This window comes from Balaenoptera physalus (assembly GCF_965194825.1).
Source record: "Balaenoptera physalus genome assembly, chromosome: 20".
NCBI classification, from domain to species: Eukaryota; Metazoa; Chordata; class Mammalia; order Artiodactyla; family Balaenopteridae; genus Balaenoptera; species Balaenoptera physalus.
In genome coordinates, this window is record NC_138901.1 from 12,283,602 (window position 1) to 12,297,346 (window position 13,745).

Below are 13,745 nucleotides of genomic sequence, written 5' to 3' on the forward strand. Positions count from 1 at the left end.
GGGCCACCCCTTAATCACACACCTTCCTCGTGACTCACTCCAGCCCCATCCCGAACATGGAAGCCTGGAAGCCTCCTGAGCTGCGGGCCATGGCAGCTGCCTCCGGAAGAGCCAATGGCTGCCATAAGGCTGGGGTGACTCTTGAGCTCCATTCTGCAGGCCCCCACCCACCCCTCCCCACAGTCTCTATTCTCAAAAAGCTGTCACCATGTTCTAACCAACCCAGCATCAGGTGATAAAGGTTCCCCGTCCCACCCCACCCTGGAATGTACCTGTGAGCCACAGAACCAGGACCCTGTGAGTAGCTCACAGGCATGCCCTCAGGAGAGGGGGCACAAAGGGGTGTCCGTGCCCTGCATCCCACAGGGATCTCGGCACCTCCTAAACCACAGAAACTGCATGGCAGGTCACTGGCGTTCGAGCGTGTGATGTCACTGTCCAGCTCTATTCTGTCCCAGGAGTGGTCCAGATGGGCACCTGTGTCTGCCAGCCCCTCCAGTTCTCTGCAGATCAAATTATATTCTTCTGCAGCTCCCACCAGCTACATCACCAAGTACGTAACTAAGGAAACACCCTAACACAGTGCTCCTTCCTTGATGACACAAAAGACAAGAAACACGAGGGGATTATGTTGCAAAGTCAGAACTGCTAAATCACATTTCTGAGAACCAGAGCATCAGAAGGAAAGGACAGCTCAACCCAGAAGCCATCTGAAATCTGGCAGAAACACAGGGCACCCCGCCCCTCACCTGGCAGTGCAGGCAGTGCACAGGCAGCGGACCACTGCTCCAAATCCTCCCACCTACCGGGGTTGGGGGTAGAGAGAAAGGAGTTCGGATCTGCGGGAACAGAGATGGGAGAGCGGCAGCCACCATCCTCCTGCAGGCCAAGTGCCATGTGCCTGGCAGGCCTGCCCCATTTCCTCCTCGGATCCTGTGTCCCTCCTGCCCGCCAGACCACACCAGAGTTCTGGCCCAGGTGAGGACTCCAAGAGTGAGATGAATTAAACAGCTCCAGTTCTACACACATTTCTATTTTATTATGGCAAAGGTGAAAACACCACCTTCTCCACAACAGCAACCAGTAAAATTTATCCCAAAAATAACTCAGTACAAAACAGGTCTGTTTCAGGATTTAAAAAAAAAAAAAAAAAAAGAAAAAAAAAAAAAAAGAGAAACCTTTACATGAATTTTAAATCCTATTTTAAAACATAAAAGAAACAAATCCATCATTGGCCACACAGCCCCAGTCTGTCACCCCTCCCACCAGGGAGCACGGACAAGACTTCCGGGTCCTGGTCCATGCACGGATTTGCCGGTCTGTTTAACTGGTGTCCATCTGAAACAGAGAAAGAGAGGTTCTCACTCAAAATGAGGTCCTTCTCCAGTTGGTCTTTGACCGGCCCCCACCCAGTCTTCCTCTGGGACTTACTCTTGCATTATAAGCATCCAGCTGGGCGTCCAATTCCTCTGCAGAAAGCTGCTGCTTTGAACTCCTGCCGGTTCCTCTGCCTCTGCCCCGGCTGCCTCCACGGGTGCCTCTCCGGGTGCCACCGCCACCACCAAAACCTCCCGAACCACGGTTTCTAGTCATCCCGCCTCTGTTTACGCTAGCAAAAAAAGGGAACTTGCTCACGTGCCTGGAAAGGCCTGCGGGGTGAGTGGATACCCACAGGCCAGCCCCGCCCAGAGGCCCCAAACTCACCTCTGTGCAGGTCTCCGCTGTGTGTCAATCTGTGAGGTGACGAGCTGAATGTTCATGGGACGGCCTGTGGCAGAGAACACAAGAGGGCCAGCTCCTGTTAGAGGGCTCTGAGGCCTGCTGGCGGCACACAACCTGGCCTCCACGCAAGCACTAGAAAGGGGCGCTGTGCACCTCAATGCTCCCAACAAGAGCAACAGCCTGGAGATGCTGGTGGGAGAACGAAACGTTGCCAACGACAGCCCCACCAGCGCCTCCTTGCTCCTTCTCCACCCAGTGTAGGTGGGTGTCTGTCAGGTGTCCGGGGTGCTCACAAGCGGAAAAGTACCTTTGTCTTTACGACTACAGCCCCATACTCAAGAGGTGTACTATGGTGGTTCTGAGAAAGCTTCACAGAAGTGAATCTTCCGGAAGGAGCTGAAGGAGGGGAGGGATGTAGCTTGCTGGATGGGGGTTCACAAGAAGTTGGTCCAGATGTACGGGGCAGCATGAGAAGTGGCAGAATGGAAGAGAGAGACAAAGGGGCGAATGCAAAGTGTCCTCAGGTAGAGGGGGTCCTACTCCTGCAGGGCTGGGGCCAGCCCCAGGCTCCACAAACTGGCTACAGTGCTGTAGCCTTTCTCGGCCAATCCCAAACGCACCATCCAAAGGGACACCGTTGTACTGTTTCATAGCTTTTAGTGCATCTGCCTTCCGCTCAAAGTGCACATCAGCTGTTCCTAAACTGCGGCCGGATCGGTCGTAGTGCACAGCCGCCTTCTTCAGAGTTCCAAATTCAGCAAAGAGTTCCTGAGAGTCAGAAAGAGCAGTTGTCAGCAAAGCAGTTTTTCTTCTGGCGCCCCAGGGACACTCCCTGGAAGTATGAACTGCTTTGGGGTATTTCCCTGGGAGGCAGACATACATGTTGGGGGCAGGGCAGTGGTAGTGGGATCTGGGGTATGGGATGGGACAGGTGGGACAACAATTTCCAAGAGCAGCTGGGCCCGAGGGCTCCTGCCCACTTGGGGACCTGACATCTGTACCACGATGCAGGTAAAGGATCACAAAGCCCACCAGTGAAGGGCACAAAGATTAAGTCGCTATCTCCTTCAACAAAGGAAAATTTACAACACACCCAAGGACTGTGCCAAGAAGCAGCAAAGGTCAAGATCACAGAGCAAGGGGCTCTATCCACTTGTGGACCAGCTCCAAGGGCCCGCTGACTGGGAGCCCTGACCCAGCCCCTCCCCCAGGGCAGATTCTGGCTCACCTTTCCCTCTCCTCCTACTCAAGCCTGCCGCAAAGCCTGAAGTCAAGCGCTGCCATGGAAACTGCCCTGACCTCAGGTAGGCTGGGAGTTGGAGAGGGAACCCAGAGTGTGGGGCTACTCCGGCCGCAGGCACACAGCGGGAAGTGGAGTTCACCAAAAGCGGTTTCCAGTGGATGCCAGAAACCACCTTAAAAAAAGTGTTGAGACACTGTGAGTGCTCACCGGCCTTGCTCTGTCCTCCCACGGTAAAGTGGCTGGGCTCTGGGAAATTGAACTCAGGAAGGCCCAGTACCCTGACCCAGCCATCTCCTGGACTGACCCCAAGATGTCATTATAGAAAGCAAATTTAAATGTCTTTGGGGTTCAATCAAAGGGAAAAAAAAAAAAAAAGAAAGAAAAAGAAAAGAAAGAGGAAAAGGAAGCTTCAACCAAAGACGAGTTCGAGAATCATGCCACTAACAAAACCCAGGGGGTGAAAATAAGTGAGAATAAGACAGGGAACAAAATTCCATATAAGACATAGGCCTTAAGGCAAATGGAGCCAGAGTGACGCTGGCACCATCCTGCTTCTGTGCTTTGTCAGTTCTACAGAGAAAAGGCTTTCTCCTCGCAACAAACCGTTAAAACAGGCACAAAGTAAAAAAAGCAAATAACGTAGTTCTTTCAATAAGACAAAAACGACACACATTCAACCAAGCTTCTGTTACAAAAGCTCAGGCAAAGGGCCTTCATCCACAGAACACGTCTTACTAACGAAGAGCAGTGGCTCCTCAGACTAAGCTGGGGGCCTGTCTTCCAGCACAAACTGACCCACTGGTCAGACTTTCAACTCTAGCTTGACCTCTGCTTTGCATTCCTGGAGCCCCTTACAAGGGACAGTGGCTAGCCCTTGGGAGCCTGGGAGGGCTCACTATCCTAAGGCGGGTGGGGATTCAGGACTACGTCCCAAACACCACAATCAATTCCGTGCGGGGTGACCTGCCCACCGAGAAGCTCAATTCCCTTACCTGAATATCAGCGTCAGACACTCCAAAATCCAGATTTGACACCAGCAGTTTCCCACCGGTTTCCACGCCGGCACCACCCCCAAAACCGCTATCGAAAAGGTCATGTTGCCATTTGTCAGGAAGTTGTTTCGGCTAAAGAAAAAGGAAACACAAGAACAGAAAGAGACCCGTGAGTCTCACTCCAGGGCTGACCTCACGACCATAGCAAGACCCTCCCCCATCACGGCAGGGAGAAAGGCGCGTAGAGGGACCCGCAGCCCCCGCTTCCCGCCCACGCCAGGCCGCAGCCGACCGCCGGGGCCACACGTCCCGCAACTTCTCGCTTCCCTCCACCTAACTTCCCGTCTCCCGGGCGGTCGCGCCAACGGCCCTTCGGCCCCCGGCGCCATGAGGCCGGGCGCCCAGCCAAGACAAAGGCCGCCGGGGTCTCCGCCTTGGAGCCCGGCCGGCGCGCGACCTCCCCGTCCGCTCGGCCGGCCGGCGCCCGCGCCCCCAGCCCGGTTGGCCGACTGGTCGCCCGCCCCTGCGCCGCGCCGCCGGCCCGTTCCCCTGCCGCGGCCCGCCGCCCGGCCTCCGCACTCACCCTGCTGTAGGGCGCCGGCCGGTTTCTGCCGCCGCCGCCCGCCGCGCCGCGGGCGATGGCCGGCCGGTTCCGAATGGGTCCGCCGCCTCGGTTCACTCGAGCGGCGGCCTGCGCCCCGCCTCCGCGGCCGCCCTGGGAGCCGGCCCGGCCGCGGCCCCTGCCCCCGCCGCGGCCGCCTCGCTGGCTCCGGTTCAGTTTAATGATGTCGTCCAGAGACATATCCATTTTGTCGGCCATGGCGGGCGCGGAATCGGCCTCGGCTGGAGCCCGCGCGTCAGCACGTCGGCGCGTCACTTCCTGCGCCGCGCGGGGTTTTCCGGTGCCGCGTCCTCGGAGCGGCCGTGGATTGGCTGTGGGTCGGTGGCGTCGGCGAGGGGCGAGGCGGCGCGTGCGCGCTGGGCCAAGGGGCTCGGCGGGCGCCGCTGAGAATTGCCGAGCCGCGGCCGCAGTCGTTTACATACCTTCCCGCGCGGCGCCGGCGCTGACAACTGAAGGCGGGTGGGGCAGCGCGCGATTAGGTCGGTGGGGGTGAGGCCGTTGGGGCGGGGCCGGGCGTGCCGACCCTCCCTTGCTCCTCCCTTGCCCCTCCCCCACCGCACCAAGACCCCGCACCCCAGTCCCGCGGCGGGGAGGGGGTGCGGCTCGCGCGACCTGGCCCGGGGTTGTTCCGGCGTGACCTCGTGGGGAGCGGGCGTGGGTCTCCATCTCACCTCGTCAGTCGTGTCCCCTTCAGAAGTTGCTGCACGTTTTTGCAATTGTTAACGGAATCCAACGTGCCTTTCTCTGGACGCCCGCGCACAAGTGCGGTGTTGGCAGACGCCTTGAGCGTCCGGGTCTCCCGAGGACTCGGTCCCAGCCCCAGCCCCCTTGTAGACAGCTTGTGCTGCCCTTCGGCGGCGCCTCCTGCCTGCGCTGACCCTCTGGCTCGGGGCGGCACTCCTTCTTTGGCTCCCAAGTGCTGTAGCTCTGCAGACTCAACGGAGCCTGGTGGTCTCTCTCCTCCCCGCAGGCTCCCCGCGCCATGAAGGTGAAGATCAAGTGCTGGAACGGCGTGGCCACTTGGCTCTGGGTGGCCAACGACGAGAACTGCGGCATCTGCCGGATGGCCTTCAATGGCTGTTGCCCGGACTGTGAGTGACCCCTGCCCGCTCTCTCTCGAGCTTTGCTTACTCTCCGGCCTTGGCGTGTCCCCAGAAATACCTGCACAGCGTCCCTAGGGTTTGGTTTCCTTTCCCCAAGAAAAGTTAATAGAGAAAAGCTAGGCTATTTGGGCCCATATTTGTACAAAGACTCCGTCAAAAGTTTTGTAAGAAAAAGAGCACAGCTTCCTATCCTGATGAAAGTCGCTATGAGACACGTAGAACAAAAAGTTGTGTTAAAACCTTTTATTTGAAAATTCTCAAGCGAACAAAAAAACGTAATGTTATAAGGTCATCCCCCATCCAGCACATAGAACAATGGGTAACATGTGTCCGTATTTGTTTGTTTTTGCCCAGATGTTTTAAAGTTAATGGTAAATGTGCAGCCTCACCCCACTCACTTCAGCTGCGTCTCTAAATGTAGTGCTTTTACCCACCACTGTTGTCACATCAGATAACATGACGATAGTTCCTTATTGTTGCCCCTCATTCCTAGTCCTTGTCCAGATTTCTTTAGTTGTTTCCAAATGTCTTTTTATTATTGGGTGGTGTGAGCCAGGACCCAAGGTGTGATCACTTTGTCCCTTCGCTACTTAATCTAGAACAGTTCTGCTTCGAGTTCTCTTACCCTTTTTTAAAAAGACATCTAATTCTTTCAGAAAGTGTTGTCTTGCAGAATGCCTGCGCTCGGGTTTTATCAGATTTCTTCTTGGTGGTGTCTTTTGCATTGTTCCTTTGTCCCCACTGTGTTCTGTGAAGTGAAAGTGTTTGGTTATACATTTGGGTCAGAAGCAGATTTTTGCACCAGTGAATTTAGTTTTTAGTCAGACCCAAGTGAAAGGATCTAAGGCTTTGCCTAGGGGACAAGGGTGGTCCCAAGAGAGAAGTGGGACTTGGTGACTGCTGAGAAGTCAGTGACCAGGCCTGTCACTGTGGGGCTGTGAGCATTGGAATAATCATAGGTTTTTGCTTACCATGAAATTGACATCATTGAATTTTAGTGCAAATATTATTTTATCTTTCATCTTTACATCTTTACATCTCCTGAGAGGAAATCTCATCACCCAGGGGCTAATCTTTCCTGATTTAATCAAACAGGTGGGATGTAATCTTAGGAAATCAGTGATTGGCTCTACTTGATGAGGTTTTATATAACAGGGAAGGAAAGTAGAAGCACAAGGTCTGGCTTGGTTTAATCCATTTAAAACCACCCTCCTAAGGGTACAACACAGGCTGTGGGTAGGTACTTGCAACTTTCTCAGCAGCAGATTGTGGCCTCTGAACAGAAAAGTCCTCGGAAGCATTTATGTGGCCATGCCCCTGGCCTAATGCGGGCCAGTGAGTCTGTGTGTCAGAGATGGCACCGGGGGCCACTTCCCAGTGTGCTGGCTGCTAGGAAGAGGGGGTTTAGAGTCTGAACTTTGGACCTGCTGGTTATGAGGTTAGAGTGGGCCAGTTGTAATGAGCAAGTGTTTGGCTAGCCCAGGACGCTTTCTATACAGATCAAGTGACGCTGGGTTTCTCTGCTGAAATGGAACTCCTATGGAGAATCCAGAGTGACTCAGGCTGTCTTAAATCTGCTCCTCGTCCCTGGGCTTTGGGAGTGAAAGTCTTGTTAAGAAGATTCCACCGGCACTGGCATGAGTCACCGTCGGCTTGCGCTTGTGCTGTCAGATGCCCCGGCGGGCTGCCTACAGGAGCCCTGCCTCAAACGGACAGGATGGCTGGGTACCCCCACCAATGGGCTGGCTGGCCCCTGCTCACCCTCTTCCAGACTCTGTTTGTAAGGACTCTAATGTTTTAGGGGTGATTCCAAGCATAGTTCTGCTGAGGTTGGAAAGACCCTGGGTGGGTGGGAACCAATATAAATCAGGTGTCACACACTGTGGGCTCCTGGCACAGAGTCCTACTCGCCCCACCCCCCTGGCCTGGGAAGCAGAGTGAGTTAGATCGTTTTGTATTTGCCAAGTAAATTATTTTCTGGTTGTTTTGTCATAAAAGTTTCAGAAAGGGTGTGGTGTTTCGTTATTGAAAGGATTTTTTTAAAAGATTGAGGAACACTGCCCCAAACAAAAGAGTAGAAAGATGGAAGTGCCCATCCCTTCTGACTCCATGAGGTGTAGGTACCACTGTGGGGCAGGGGCTGCTTGGGAATTGGGAAGGAGCTGCATGTTTTCAGCAGCCATTGAAGGATATTTAAGACCTGGCACCCATACCAGCCTCCTGGTGGGCCTGCTTCCTTCAGGCAGGGGCATCTGCCTTCGTGAGCCGTGTGGCCCTGGCCTCCTGTCTGTCAGGCGGGGTGACGGAGGCTGCGGGAGCACTGTGAGGTTGGACGAGAGCACAGGCCAGGTTCCCAGCTCCTTGTGCAGCTCGGAGCAGGTGCTACATGAGGTACTGAGAGCATTGTCATGTGGCTCAGCCATGGTGTTATCTCTTTAACGCATTGTACAGTCAACCCTCCCTGTGTTTGGTGTCAAGAGTGAGGACCAGGACCACAGGTGACTAGACCAGCCCTGTGGTCACAGGGGTTCAGACCTGCACTTAGGAACCACTTCGTGGACAAGATGTACCCTGTTCACCCTGGCTTGTCCGGCTGGTCCACTGTGTTTATGCACTAGTGACATCTGGATACAGCTCGTGCTTGATAGGTGTGAAGGGCCCCCAGGGCAATGATTTGGGGGAATGACACCCCTAAGAGAGGGTGGCGGAAGCAAGCTGCAGCTCCTCAATGCCCGTGGGGACCTGACTCGAGGCTGGGGGAGGTCATTGTGCTCTGCTGGCACCAGCTGCGTGATGGGGTTTTCTAGATTCTTGAAAATCAGAGAGAGGCTAGTTTCTCTTGATGACAGGCAGTGTAGCATGTCCTCTCTGTGCCAGGCCCTCTCCACGGAGGTAGCATTTCCAGGTGTGTGGGGTGGAGTGCCAGCAGCAGGTACCCTGGGCCTTGGAGGTAGGACCCTTTTAGGCTAGAAACGGAAAGGAAATGGAAGGTAGTGCTGTGTCACTACCAGCTGCCAACAGCCTGGGCTATAAGCACCTCAGTGTCCCCAGCCCACTCCCTGGTACTGCACTGGGTCCCTGCCGCCTAGGGAAGGAGCCGTCTAGGTCCCAAGGCCCCAGCCCACCTCACCTTGATCAAGAGGATTAGTTCACCGCTCAGAGGGGGGTCACCTCTGCGGGCTCCTTGACACACTGATGTAACTTTCTTGGCATCATAGGTGCCAGGTGATAGTGGCAGAGCTGTGGTGTGTCTGCAGATGGGCCCAGCCTCTGGGAGGCCAGCGGGCAGGGATGTGGGCCAGGCCAGAGCTCTTCCTGCCGCTGAGCTCCCTGAGCTGCTCCCCCTTGGGAGGGGAGAGTGGAAGCAGGAGCAGCCTGGGTGGGCTTTGCAGATGTTTACCTGGGGCAGCTGCACGGCAGAATCCGTGGTTTCACTCCTGAAACCTGTCCTCTCTGAGACATGAGGCCACCCTGGGTGCACATCCCCCACCTGGCTTGTCCCGAGCTCTGTGACTCACTGGTCCTCTCATCCCTCCCGCAGGCAAGGTGCCAGGTGACGACTGCCCGTTGGTGTGGGGCCAGTGCTCGCATTGCTTCCACATGCACTGCATCCTCAAGTGGCTCAACGCGCAGCAGGTGCAGCAGCACTGCCCCATGTGCCGCCAGGAGTGGAAGTTCAAGGAGTGAGGCTGCACTGCCCTACTCCCCCCTCGCCCTGAGACGGCCCCACCCCCACAGTGGCTCTGGGCGGCCATGGTCTCCAGTGGGACAGTCCCCTTTGGGCTGTGACAGGGTTGAAACGAGGACTGGAGCTGCATTTGTTTTTTTCCATCACAACATTGACACTTTTATCCAATAAGTAAAACTCATTAAACCACCTGAGCCTCGCCGGAGGCCTCCCGTTGCTTGTTTTCTTGGTGCTGAGGCTGCCTTGGTGTGCGCCGAAATGAAAACTCTCATGAATAAACATCTCGATGGGTTTCCGCGAGGCCCTGAGTCACATCCCCTGGAGGAGAAGGAGCTTGGGATCAGCCGGAGGAGCCGGGGCAGGAGGGATGGGCTCAGGGGCTTGTAGAGCCTAGCCGTGTGGAGGCCTGGGGACCACTCTTCAGGCTGGTCGTTAGGACCCTGGCTGGACACAGCTGGTGGCCACTGCTTTGGTTCCTCCCGCCGGTGGGCCGTCCCTGAGCAGGCGCTGGTGGTGCTGAACCGGCTCTGCCAAGGCAGCTGTGATGGGTTGTCTTGATCCCTTTCTCCCCTGCTCCAACTGAAGGCCAGCTCCTTGTCAGGGCTGATGTCCTTGACATTAGGATGTGTGTCCGCAGGTGTCTGAGGGTCTCCCTTCCTAGGGAAGGACAGCCCTTGGGACATCTTTGAGCACTTCTGTTCCACCACAGCTCCCATGGGGTGGTGGCCCCTCGGGGGCAGCGGTCCCAGACCTAATGGTCTTGTGCAGCTTCTGGATGGAGACCGCTGCAGGCTGCATGTCTTAAGAGCACTGGCTCCTTCCAGTCTATTCTCGACCTCCCCCGTCGGGGCCACTGTCCTGTAGCTGGTTGCTAAGCACGTTTATACTACTCTACCTGTCCCCAGTCCCCAGGCAAGAAGACTGGGCAGTGCATGGTCACCCATGTGGTACCACGCTTCCCATCTGAACATTGTGCCCAGAGGAAAGGAAGCCCTCACAGAACCTGGAGGTCATGTGCTCCTTGCCCCGAAGCCCAACTGCCAGGGCCCTTGTGCTGGTGTCTGTCCTGGGAAAGCACGTGGCCAGGATGTTTGGAAAGTGTGAGCAGGAGGACAGACGGCAGCTGAGCAAGCCTAATGGCTGACGTCACCCGCCATGTGCCCTCCATCTTGGACCCTGGGGCTCAGCCTCCTGGGTGCTCCTATTTAGCTGCCAGGTTCTAGGCAGCAACTCTATTCCAGGGGCCTGTCTACACTGTGTCTGGCTCCAGGGTCACCAAGGAGTTCACAGACCAGTAGGAAGACTAGCCCTCACTGGGAAGTGGGCTGTGGCAACTATAGAGGATCCCACTGGGGGGTCTGGCCTCCATCTGGCCTACCCCCAGTCTGCCTCCCCTCCCTGGAGTTCTTCCTTCCCTGAGGAATGCTCTCCTGTGACAGGAAGTACCCACATACCTGGGGTGCCAGACCCTGAGCCCAGCCTCCAGGCTTTTTTTTTTTTTTTTTTTTGATTTATTTATTTATTTTTGGCTGTGTTGGGTCTTCATTTCTGTGCAAGGGCTTTCTCTAGTTGCGGTGAGTGGGGGCCACTCTTCATCGCGGTGCGCGGGCGTCTCACTGTCGTGGCCTCTCTTGTTGCGGAGCACAAGTTCCAGACGCGCAGGCTCAGTAGTTGTGGCTCACGGGCCCAGGTGCTCCGTGGCACGTGGGATCTTCCCAGACCAGGGCTCGAACCCGTGTCCCCTGCATTGGCAGGCAGATTCTCAACCACTGCGCCACCAGGGAAGCCCAGCCTCCAGGCTTTTAGCCTTCGTGCACTGGGACAGGTGCACTCACCCCAGAGGGGTCCACAGCTTGCCACAGGTCACATGGTCCTCTTGGGAGGCCACTGCCACTTCCCTGCCAGGTGGGATCCTCTCCACTCTTTCCTGGGTTCCAGCCCAGTCCTCCCAGGGCCTGCTTGGTCCCCTTGAGCTGGACACACAACTGCCTGCCAGGCCCTGCACACACCCAGAGTCCAGCCATCTGCCCCCTCCCGGGAAGCTCAGGGGCCACACCAGGTCCTCTCAGGATCCCATAACCTCAGCTCTCTCTCCGTCATGGTGGCACAGGATCACAGCACCTGCCTTTGCAAATGCTCTCCCCTGGCTTCCCCTCCTCATCTCTCCTGTGTGCCATTCTGCCTGTCCTGCCACCAGCTCTGAGGACCAGACCAGTTGTTGAAACTGACTTCTGCCCCCAGGCCCTCCCAGACTTCCCTGCCTCCTCAAGAAGCGCTTGTCCTCTGGTCGGTTCCCCTTTAGGGTGGGAACTGCTCGTTTGTCCCCTGGGCACAGTGCAGTCAGTGACTCTCTCTCCAGCCTCATGAGTGCTGGGGACCTCCGGGGGTGACTCGGGGCTGGGGCGCCATCGGACTAGTTGAGGGTTCAGTGCAGCACTGCTGTCCCTGCTGCCACTGAGGCCAGACCCAGGAGGGACCAAGGTTGGTGGGAGTGGCCTGGGGGCCGCCTCCCAGTAAGAGCAGGCAGGGTCAGAAACGGGGAGGTGGGCCGGGGTGGGGGAGAAGGGGGCGTCTCATCACCACCAAGCTCTCGACCATCTGGTCCTCCAGCGCGCCCCTGTGCCCAAGAGACGCTGACCCCATGGGGCTTCTCCCTCTGGGATGGGGAGGCCCCTGCGTCCCAGCGTCCGCCCTCGCGCCTCGCCCCGCCCAGCCGCAGATATAAGGCGCCGGTGCTGCTGTTTCGCGCCCCGCCGCCCGCCGCCACCCGCGTCCCCATGGCCGGGCTCGCGATGCTGGTGGCCGCCGCCCTGGCGCTGTGCCTGCTGCTGGCGCCCCCCGGCCTCGCGTGGTACAAGCAGGAGGCGGGGCCGGGCTACTACTCCGTGGGCCGCGCCGCGGGGCTGTTGTCCGGCTTCCGCAGGTCGCCGTACGCGCGGCGCTCCGAGCCCCCCGTGGGCACGGGACCCCCGGGACGGGCCGGCGCCTTCCCGGAGCTGCGCCCCAGCCTGCGGAGCCTCGTGAGTACTGGGCGCTGGAGGGTGCGGGGCGCGGGGCGCTGGAGGGTGCGGGCGCCCCCTCATCCTCCCCCCGCCCCCAGGCCGTGTGCGTCGAGGACGTCACCCCGAACCTGCAGAGCTGCGAGCGGCTCCCCGACGGCCGCGCCATCTTCCAGTGCAAGGCCGACGTCTTCCTGTCACTCCGCGCCGCGGACTGTCGCAGCACGTGAACCCCAACCCTGGAACGTGGACCTGGCCTGGCTCCCGCGGGCACACCCTGGGGCCCGCCCTTGCCCTGGCGCCAGATGGCACCCAGTACCGCCCACCCATCCCCATAGTAAATGGCTTAATGAATAAATGAGACTCGCAGCCTCTGGCGGGGGGGGGGGGGGGGGGGTGGGCCCAGCAGACGGAGTGGGCAAGTACCTGTGAATCTCCAAACCCAGACTCTGGCCATCTAGGAGCACAGACAGCAACTAGGGCCCTCAAGCCAACAGGCTTCACTGAAACACCAACACAGGGGCTCCCAAACCCCAATGCTGGCAAAACGCTGCTGGGCCTCCAGCTGTATCGGCCCCAGACATCTTCTGGAGCCCCACATCTGGCTCTGCAAGGCTGCTCTCCATGTCCCCCACCTCCAGCCCCTGCCCGACACCTTCCTGCCTTTGTCCACGCAGCTCCTGAATCCTCCTGGGAGGTGGTGCCTGGGTCGCCCACTAGCCATCAAGTCTATTAGGCCAGCTCAAATGTCCTGCCTTATAAAAGCTTCCCCTGAACACTCCACACCGGAAGGCCCTCCTGCCTCAAATCCTAGGTTTCTTGAGACCAAAGATCTCCCTTACCAGAGGGGCAGCTCTGGGGTCACTCTTCTTGGAGCCCCCCAAAATTCCTCAAAGTACACAGCACAGGACAATACTTGTGCCAAGTGAATTAATGAATAGGCTGGGCCCAGCAGGAGTGGGAAGGCAGCCAGATGTGCAGCTCCAGGACCAGGAGGGGCTGCACCAGGGGGTTGACAAAGCTGGGCGCCACCGCAGCTGAGTCCTGAATCTGACGTCAGGCAGCTGGCTCCTCCCAGGCCTGGGAGCTCTGTTCAGCCCTCCCTAGACCCACAGGGAAGCAGATATCCTCAAAGCAATGGGTGCTGCCCCACCTTGAGGAGGGAGGGGCTGTGTAGGGCCAAAGCTCCTGAGCACAACTGCCTTGTGCCAGCCTCCCCCAACCTCCCCCCGCCCCACACTCAGGCTAATTCCTTAATTCACTTGTGGGGATCTTAGCAGGTTGATTTGCCCTCCTCACCCCCAATGAAGTTGACTTGAGTCCTTGGCCTGAGCCCTGGTCCCAGAGGTCTGCAGCCTGTCTCAGTGGTGTCCCCC

At 57.6% G+C, this 13,745-nt stretch overlaps 3 protein-coding genes across 3 annotated transcripts; 2 read left to right on the forward strand and 1 right to left on the reverse strand.

Annotated features, from left to right (window-relative positions):
- Positions 1 to 1,017: 1,017 nt before the first annotated feature.
- On the reverse strand, positions 1,018 to 4,847 carry ALYREF (Aly/REF export factor). Its single transcript, XM_082442183.1, has 6 exons — positions 4,541 to 4,847; positions 3,958 to 4,089; positions 2,343 to 2,490; positions 1,705 to 1,768; positions 1,432 to 1,609; positions 1,018 to 1,338 (listed from the first exon to the last, which is right to left on the reverse strand). The coding sequence occupies exons 1-6, from the start codon at positions 4,775 to 4,777 to the stop codon at positions 1,324 to 1,326; spliced, it is 774 nt and encodes a 257-aa protein (XP_082298309.1). The 5' UTR covers positions 4,778 to 4,847; the 3' UTR covers positions 1,018 to 1,323.
- A 62-nt stretch (positions 4,848 to 4,909) lies between these two features.
- Positions 4,910 to 9,571, forward strand: ANAPC11 (anaphase promoting complex subunit 11). The gene is made up of 3 exons (XM_082442210.1): positions 4,910 to 5,058; positions 5,550 to 5,670; positions 9,224 to 9,571. Exons 2-3 carry the CDS (start codon positions 5,562 to 5,564, stop codon positions 9,367 to 9,369), a joined length of 255 nt encoding a protein of 84 aa, XP_082298336.1. The 5' UTR covers positions 4,910 to 5,058; positions 5,550 to 5,561; the 3' UTR covers positions 9,370 to 9,571.
- Positions 9,572 to 9,687: 116 nt separating this feature from the next.
- On the forward strand, positions 9,688 to 12,727 carry NPB (neuropeptide B). The gene is made up of 2 exons (XM_082442207.1): positions 9,688 to 12,390; positions 12,471 to 12,727. Exons 1-2 carry the CDS (start codon positions 12,148 to 12,150, stop codon positions 12,597 to 12,599), a joined length of 372 nt encoding a protein of 123 aa, XP_082298333.1. The 5' UTR covers positions 9,688 to 12,147; the 3' UTR covers positions 12,600 to 12,727.
- Positions 12,728 to 13,745: the final 1,018 nt, after the last annotated feature.

What these genes read in the sequence shown, in the direction of transcription:
- ALYREF (XM_082442183.1), bottom strand. Translation starts at nt 4,777, where the DNA reads ATGGCCGACAAAATGGATATGTCTCTGGACGACATCATTAAACTGAAC. An exon ending in TGTCTGACGCTGATATTCAG is followed by an intron (nt 2,491 to 3,957) that starts GTAAGGGAATTG and finishes TCTGACTCTCAG; the next exon opens with GAACTCTTTGCTGAATTTGG. An exon ending in CAACGGTGTCCCTTTGGATG is followed by an intron (nt 1,769 to 2,342) that starts GTGCGTTTGGGA and finishes TCTCTGCCACAG; the next exon opens with GCCGTCCCATGAACATTCAG.
- ANAPC11 (XM_082442210.1), top strand. Translation starts at nt 5,562, where the DNA reads ATGAAGGTGAAGATCAAGTGCTGGAACGGCGTGGCCACTTGGCTCTGG. An exon ending in CAATGGCTGTTGCCCGGACT is followed by an intron (nt 5,671 to 9,223) that starts GTGAGTGACCCC and finishes TCCCTCCCGCAG; the next exon opens with GCAAGGTGCCAGGTGACGAC.
- NPB (XM_082442207.1), top strand. Translation starts at nt 12,148, where the DNA reads ATGGCCGGGCTCGCGATGCTGGTGGCCGCCGCCCTGGCGCTGTGCCTG. An exon ending in GCCCCAGCCTGCGGAGCCTC is followed by an intron (nt 12,391 to 12,470) that starts GTGAGTACTGGG and finishes CCCCGCCCCCAG; the next exon opens with GCCGTGTGCGTCGAGGACGT.